General features: G+C 61.6%; 1 protein-coding gene across 1 annotated transcript; it reads left to right on the top strand.

The window, feature by feature from the left end:
* Positions 1-111: 111 nt before the first annotated feature.
* Positions 112-7,832, top strand: LOC110576187 (mitogen-activated protein kinase kinase kinase kinase 2; the record flags this gene model as incomplete). The annotated part of the gene is made up of 17 exons (XM_044912380.1): positions 112-150; positions 245-278; positions 401-506; positions 586-674; positions 756-797; positions 897-981; positions 1,083-1,162; positions 1,251-1,311; positions 1,394-1,511; positions 5,227-5,285; positions 5,356-5,459; positions 5,572-5,749; positions 6,448-6,516; positions 6,651-6,737; positions 6,976-7,046; positions 7,146-7,201; positions 7,307-7,832. Coding segments are annotated over 17 exons (1,366 nt in total), but the record flags the coding sequence as incomplete, so codon positions are not given.
* Between the last annotated feature and the right edge of the window lie 305 nt (positions 7,833-8,137).

Here is an 8,137-nt window from a genome sequence, read left to right as displayed (position 1 = left end):
GGGAGGGAGAGGGAAGCTACAGGGGAGGGGTGAGGGAGGGAGAGGGAAGCTACAGGGGAGGGTGGGGGTGGCAGAAAAGGCTGACTTCTGACCTCATGCCCTCCTGCCCAGGAGCCTGCTACAGTCTGTTGAGGAGGCCCTAGAGGAAAGGTAAGGGGCTGGGCCTGAAGGTGGGGGGCGGGCAGCTGGACCTGGGGCCTGATCACATCTCACACCTCATGTTCCTCTGGTTTGTCCCCCACAGGAGCCTGACCATCCGGCCAGCCTCAGAACTCCAGGTATGGAGTGCAGGGAAGTTGGAGCAGGGGATGGGAGAGGGCTGTAGAGGCCGCAGTTGGGGTAGGGCCAGGTTATGGGGTCTTGCTGACAGCCAGGCTCGGTCCCCTGACTCTCCTGCCAGGAGCTGGACTCCCCAGACGATACCATAGGAACCATCAAGCGGGCCCCATTCTTGGGGCCATCCCCCTCTGAGCCTCCAGCTGAAGACCCTCTATCCAGCCCCCTAGGTGAGTCCAGGCTTGGGGGACCAGGAGGCAGGAGCGGGTGGGGCTAGAGCTGGAATTCACAGCCAGTCTGTGCCTGCAGGAACCCTACCTCCACCTCCCCCAGGCCCTAACAGCCCCCCACTGCTCCCCACTGCCTGGGCCACCATGAAGCACAGGGAGGATCCTGAGGTGAGGGGGTGCTCCAGAGGGGCTGGGAAGATGGGAGACTGGGGGTGCCACCTCGGCCCTGACTCTTTCCCACCCTTCCAGAGATCGTCCTGCCATGGGCTTCCCCCAACCCCCAAGGTGCATGTAAGTGTTTGTCCCTCAGCCCTGTCCCCCTGCTGCCCCCACCACCTACTGCCTCCCCCCACCTCTGTCTTCCTCACCGGCCTCTTGCCTTCTCCCCAGATGGGCGCCTGCTTCTCCAAGGTCTTCAATGGCTGCCCCCTGCGGATCCACGCTGCTGTCACCTGGATTCACCCTGTCACCCGGGGTAGGCGGGGCAGGGAGGAAGCAGGAGCCCGGGAATCCCCAGCTTGGGCCAGGGGCTGTGACTGACCTCTGACCCCCTAACCGCCCCCCCCCCCCCCGCAGACCAATTCCTGGTGGTGGGGGCCGAGGAAGGCATCTACACCCTCAACCTGCATGAACTGCATGAAGATACACTGGAGAAGGTGAGGCCTGGCTGGCTTTGGAGCGGGGAGGGTCCTGGGGGGCTTGGAGTGCTGACTCCCTGTCCATCAACCACTCTGTGGCCTCCAGCTGATTTCACACCGCTGCACCTGGCTCTACTGCGTGAATAATGTGCTGCTGTCGCTCTCAGGTACAGGTTGGGGCAGGCGGGGGGCCGGGGCCTGCACCCCGCCGGCCCACACTCTCTGAGCCCCTCTCTCCCTCCCTGGCAGGGAAATCCACGCACATCTGGGCCCATGACCTCCCAGGCCTGTTTGAGCAGCGCAGACTCCAGCAACAGGTTCCCCTCTCCCTCCCCACCAACCGCCTCACGCAGCGCATCATCCCCAGGTCAGGGACCCTAGGGGAGCCTGGACGTGCAGCGGGGTGGGAAGGGGGAGGCAGAGGGGCCGAGCCGGGGTTGGAATATGGCCTTGCCTGTGACTGGGCTTGTGATCTCAGACGTGGCTTTGCCTCTCTGAGCCTACTTTCCTCATCTGTCAGAGCCTTTGTAGCCCCTGCCCCGGGCTGCCGGGCCCATAGGGAAGCAAGGAGACCACAGTGAGGCAGTTGTGGTTGTGAGGGTACGGGGCCAGCCTTTACCGAGCACTAGCTGTAGGCCTGGTCCTAAGCTGGGCTGGGAGACAGCAGATCAAATGCATCTTTGACAGTCAGCACCTGGCCCTGAAGTGAGCCTGGGGGAGAGCAGGGGGGTGGGGGGGTGGGGCGCAGAGGCCTCTGAGAAGCTGGCCGCCGGAGGGCGTGGGGTTGGCAAGTGCACAGTGGGCTTCCAGGCAGATGAATTTGGGAATGGCATTCCAGGCAGGGGAAGAGCACCAGCGAATTCTTGTGGGTGATCTGGGGAGATGTAAGGCGTTTGGCCTGGGGGAGGAGGGCGGAGCAGCCTGAGGGGAAGACGCATGGGTGGCAGAGCCCTTCCTTTGATGCCAGGCCCGGGATCTGGGTTTTGTTCAACTGGCAGCAGTGCTGGGTTATTTGACAGAGAAAGACGCAGCGAAAGAGGGAACACAAGCAGGGGGAGTGGGAGAGGGAGAAGCAGGCTTCCCGTGGATCAGGGAGCCCGATGCGGGGCTTGATCCCAGGACGCTGGGATCATGACCTGAGCCGAAGGCAGACGCTTAACGAATGAGCCACCCAGGCGCCCCAGTGCTGGGAGCATTTTAGAAGGATCCCTCAGTATGTCAATCGGGACTCTTCCTACTGCAGGCGATGCAAGTGATTGACTAGCAGAAAAGGGAATTCAGTGGTTCATGTAACTGCAAGTTCAGGAGTAGGGTTAGCTTTAGGCCCAGCTGGATCCAGGCTTAAATGGCTTCATCAGGAATCTCTTGGCTCTGCTTTCCCCTATCACCTTCGTTCTCAGGTAGGCTTTCCTGTCCAGGGAGGGAGGGCCGTGGTTCCAGCCCAGCCTTCCATTAGCTCACAGGCTTGTGGTACTAGAACCTCTGCTTCCAAGTAACTCCCACAAAGTCCGGGGGCCAATTCTCACGGGTCTAGCTTAAGTCCCTGCGCACTCTGAGCCTGTCACTGTGGCCACGGCATGAGGAGCTTGGTGGGGGGGGGGGGGGGGCAGGCCTGGGTCACGTGCCCTCTCCTAGAGCTGGGGGGTCAAGAGAGACACATGAAGACTAGAGGCATCTGCTGGCTGGCTGTGCTGAGAGTGGTCACAATGACATGGAGGGGGAGGCTGGTGAGAGGGCACCTGGAAAGGAGGCCAGTGTAGTGACCTGAGGCGGTGGGCGTTAGGCTACAGGGTGGTGAGAGATGAACGGACTTGAGCCATATTCAGGAAGTGGGGTTGAGAGGATCTGGGGCCTGACCGGAGTGAGCAGGAGGGAGAAGGGAGGGACTGGGAGACCTTGGGGGAGCAGATCGTGTCGTGTGTTTTATGAGGCTTCGGCGGGGTCGGGGGAGTTGTCCAGATAGAGTCCGTTGTTCAGTCATTCAGAGAGTATCTCCTCAGTACCTAGTACGTGCCTGGGGGCCTCTGTGAACTAAAGAGTCCCTCATAGTCTCCAGACTTTCTTGTCACAAGAGACAGACAACAAACAACTAACATAAAAAGGGTATTCTGTGGTGATGTGCAGAGGGGAAAGTGGTGCGTAAATTAAAGCATGGGGAGGAGGAGGACCAGGAGGGGTGGGGCCTGGATGGTGGTCTTAAACAAGGTGGTCAGGAAGGACATTTCTTTTTTTTTTTTTTTTTAAAGATTTTATTTATTTATTTGAGAGAGAGAATGAGAGAGAGCACATGAGAGGGGGGAGGGTCAAAAGGAGAAGCAGACTCCCTGCTGAGCAGGAAGCCCGATGCGGGACTCGATCCAGGGACTCCAGGATCATGACCTGAGCCGAAGGCAGTCGCTTAACCAACTGAGCCACCCAGGCGCCCTAGGAAGGACATTTCTGAGACGGTGCTGTTTGAATAAAGACTTAGAGCAAGGCTTGTTGATATCCAGGGGGAAAGTGACATGGACTGAGGTTTTGAGGGGATCATCCCTGTAGCCGCTATGTTGAAAATAGACTGAAAGGGTGAAGGGAAAGCAGGGGAAACCTGTCAGGAGGTTCTTGTACCCATCAGGTGGGAGGTGATGGTGGCGTGGGCCAGGGTAGTAGTGAAGGAGATGAAAAGCGGCTGAATTCTGGTTTTCTTTTGAAAGTTGAATCAGCAGGATTTCCTGACAGTTGGTAGGTGGAAGAGAAAGAGGAGTCGATGACTCCAGGGTTTTTGGCCTGGGCAGCAGGAAGGATAGAGCTGTCATCAGGTGTGGGTGGAGCAGAATTCAGTGTTGTCACATTGAGTCTGAGATGTGCAAGTGGGACCTCCATCGACCGTGGGCTAGGTGTGGCTGAATTCGAGGAGGGGTCTGGGCAGTAGGCTTAGATGTTGCCCTGCCCAGGGGGGTAGTGGGAGCTGGTAGGGGCGGTGGGAGAGGTCAGGCCAGTGGCTACCCCAGCTGGGGAGCTGCGGGCCCAGGCCCTTCCTGTGGCGGGCTCGCTCGTGTACCACATCTGGAGCCCTGCAGCCCTGGGGCTTCCTGAGCTCAGTGCCCAAGCAAGCCTCTGCTTTGTCCCAGGACCTGCAGGAAACAGGCCCGTCAGAGCCCCAGCTCGGGTGTGTGTTTGGAAAGTCACGGGGTCAACGCTGTCCACCTTGCACATAAAAAGCAGAGAGCCAGAATTGTTTGGAGAAAAAACAGATACAAAAATATCTGCCTCTGTCCCGTCCAGAAGCCAGTTGGGGGAGAGAGGAGACAGAGTAAAGGGAGAGAGGAGACAGAGGGGCAGACGACCCGGGTCGCTGGGAGGAGGTGGCAGGCCTCCGGACATGTGACCCTGTTCCCCAGAGGAGGAAACGGGCTCAGGAGGTCCCCTGAGGGCTTGGGGGACAGCCAGTAACCGAAGCAAGGACGCTACCTACTTTCCCCCTGCCACCAAAGCCAGCCACCAGCCGGCTCCCTGTGGTGTCACTTCAGCGAGGGCAGGCCGGGCGATTGTTTGTGGTTTTTGCACGTGTTAATCTTCTTGGGCCCCGCCTGCCCTTCTCTGACGTGTGCCATGTGGCAGGCGGAGGGGGGACCGCCGTGAGTGCTCGCAGGGCTGGAGCCGTGCCTGCCCCCTCCGTGCCCTTGTTTTTTCATTCACGTCTGCTTTTAGACCTTGCCTTCGCCTCAGAAGGGTTTCCAGTGACGGGCAGTAGGCGGGCAAGTAATCATTCGGAAGGGGCAAAGCTAGCCCTGTGTGAGTGCACGCAGTGTGCCGGGCTCTGCTGGAAGCCCTTCTCCTCACTGCGGGCTCAGTGCCACGGTTACCCCCGTTCCCCGGATGAGCAAACTGAGGCAGGGGCAGGTTAAGTGAGCTGCCCAAAGGGGCACAGGTAAAGGTGCTTCTGTGCCCGCACCCCTGGGCCGCAGGCTGTGGAGGTGGGTGTTGGAGCCTCAGGCTCTCCCCCGTCGGGCAGGGAAGGGGATAGCGCCCATCTCAGGGCTCTGTGGGGCCTTGGCCATGGACGGCACCCATGACACGTGCCCCGGTCGTCATCCCTGCAGGCGCTTTGCCCTGTCCGCCAAGATTCCAGACACCAAAGGCTGCCTGCAGTGTCGTGTGGGTAAGAGCCGGGCGTGGGGGGGCTGGGGGCACGGGCGTGGCCGGGTCCCCACCGCCTGCCTCTGTTGCAGTGCGGAACCCCTACACGGGCAGCACCTTCCTGCTGGCTGCCCTGCCCACCAGCCTGCTCCTGCTGCAGTGGTATGAGCCGCTGCAGAAGTTCCTGCTGCTGAAGGTGCGGGGCGGCCGGCGGGGGGCTGGGGGGGGGGGCCGGGGGGCGGTGGCCTGGATGGTGGCAGTGGGCCTGGGGGGAGAAGTGGAGGCCTGAGCACCCCTGCTGCCCCCAGAACTTCTCCAGCCCCTTGCCCAGCCCCGCGGGGATGCTGGAGCCCCTGGTGCTGGATGGGAAGGAGCTGCCACAGGTGTGTGTGGGGGCGGAGGGCCCCGAGGGCCCCGGCTGCCGAGTCCTGTTCCACATCCTGCCCCTGGAGGCTGGTCTGACGCCTGACGTCCTCATACCGCCTGGTGAGCCAGAGGGCTGTGTGTGTGTGTGTGTGTGTGTGTGTGTGTGTGTGTGTGTGTGTCAGAGAGGGGGCGGGCAGGGAACTGGGTTCACCACAGCTATCGGCTCCCAGCCCCCTTCAGCGGGGCTTCTCTAAGAGATTTCATTAGGGGGCCGCAGGGACAGAACCAAACCAGGCAGGGCGGGCCTGGGGGCCTTCATTCTGAGCAGGGAAGCAGGACACTGGGTCGGGACGGCTCAGGGGAGCAGAGGGAGTGGCCGTCGGTCAAGAAGGACGGGCGCACTGGACTAAGGCCCAGCTGTGCCCCAGGCCCCGAGCCAGGGGCCTCCCACACAAGCCTTCATTCTTACTCCTCACGGCAGCCCCGCAAGGTCTGCATCGTCCTGCCTGGGTTACACGTGAGGGAACTGAGGCTCAGAGACTTGTGGTCACACAGTGGTGGAGTCGCACACGGTGCTTCTCCCGGCTCCAGAAACCTGCCCTCCCACGGCTCCCTGGGACTCACCTCTGCCTCTCTACGGCGCCTGCAGGCGGCTCACTCAGCCGCTCTGAGCCTCAGTTGCCCCAGCTGCACTGTGCGGGAATCAGTCGGACTGCTGTGGGGCTGAGAGGCGCTTGTGGGGGCAGCTGGCTGTAGCCGTACCCCCGGGTCTTCCTCGCGGGGCTCAGCCAGGCCGTGTCTCCCTTGTCTGCCCGCAGAGGGGCTCCCGGGCACCGCCCAGCAGGTGATCCAGGTGGACAGGGACACAGTCCTAGTCTGCTTTGACCGTGAGTGCCCCTGAGGTCAGGGCTCAGGGCAGTGGAGGGGCTGAGGGGAGGCTGAGGGAAGCCATGTGCATGTGGGTCTGCCTCCCCAGAAGGGAACCACCCCGCTCGCACCCACCAGCCCTCTCCCTGTACAGGCTGCGTGAGGATGGTCAACCTGCTGGGTGAGCCCACGGCCACGCTGGCGCCCGTGCTGACCTTTGACTTCCCCATTGAGACTGTGGGTGAGTGAGCTGGATGGGGGTGGGGGCGGGAAGGTCCCCAGCCTAGAGCATGTGATGTGGCCCGGGGCAGGGCGGGCAGTGGGACAAGGAGGCAGGTGCCGCAGCCCCTCTCAAGAGCCACACCTGTCACCTGCGGTCTGTGAGGACCTCGGTGGCCCAGACCTGGGGCCAGGGTGTGGCGGGGGGCGCCAGCGTCCTCGGGGCAGGTGCAGGGCTGAGGCAGCCTGCTGCCTCCTAGTGTGTCTGCAAGACAGTGTGCTGGCCTTCTGGAGCCATGGGATGCAAGGCCGTAGCTTGGACACCAACGAGGTGAGTGGAACTCTGGACCCTCGCTACCCCTGGCCTGGTGGGCACCGCCTCTCAGGAGAGGAGCCACTGGGGTGGCCTCAGTGCCCCTTTTCTTCCCAGGTGACCCAGGAGATCACAGACGAGACAAGGATCTTCCGAGTGCTTGGGGCCCACAGGTAGGACGCAGTGCCCCGACCTCCCCTTCAGAAGCCCCTGAGGCTATATGGATGTGCCACAGGTCTTCCCTGCCCTGCTCACCTCCGGTTCTCTCTCCCCTCCAGGGATATCATCCTCGAGAGCATTCCCACTGACAACCCAGGGGCTCACAGCAACCTCTACATCCTCACGGGCCACCAGAGCAGTTACTGAGAGGGCCGGGTATGGCCGGGGGCATCCCCCCTACCCTGCCCCCAGGCCTTAGCTGCATTCCCTTTTAGGCAAAAGGGGCCCCTCCCAGGTCAGAGGAGCCCAGGCTCTGCTGGTCTGAAGGGCAGAAATAATCCTGAGAAGAGTTTTGCGGACTGGGGGTGGGGGGAAGCCCACCCCAGGCCCCCCCCCAAAACTGGACCAGAGGAAGCTGCTGTTACCTCCCCCTTCCCTGTGGGCAGCTCAGGCCCTGCGGCAAGGGTCCCCGGGCAGGGTGGGGGCAGGCCCAGGTGACCCATTCCATTTTGTCTCCACATTTCCTTTCCATTCTTCCTGCCAAGAGCCTGCCCCTGCACCCTGTCCTGGGGAACATGGTATTTAAAAGAGAGACTATATTGGTATTAAAGCTGGTTTGATTTTACTCCACTGATCCCTCTTTGTCCGGGGGAGCTGAGCCCACTGTCTCATCTCCCTCCTTCTTCCCTCCCTCCCTCCAGCACATCTCTCTGTGGCACCAGGGAAGGGGGGCCCCCAGTGTTCTGGTGACTCCCTAATGGGGGAGCCCGGCAGAGCTGATGGAGAGGCCAGTGGCCCCCAAAATGCATCTCAGGGGCACTGTCTTACCGGGCTCTCCTGCTCAGGATGAGCCCTCAGCTTTGAAGTGTGAGGCCTCTTTTGTGGCCGAGAAACCATGCAAATGGGGGGGGAGGCCAAGCTGAACAAAGGGACTCTCATCCAGGGCACCC

This window comes from Neomonachus schauinslandi, unplaced genomic scaffold, assembly GCF_002201575.2.
Source record: "Neomonachus schauinslandi unplaced genomic scaffold, ASM220157v2 HiC_scaffold_1623, whole genome shotgun sequence".
NCBI lineage: Eukaryota > Metazoa > Chordata > Mammalia > Carnivora > Phocidae > Neomonachus > Neomonachus schauinslandi.
The sequence above is the reverse complement of the archived record's forward strand: the minus strand, read 5'-3'. Positions and strand labels throughout refer to the sequence as shown.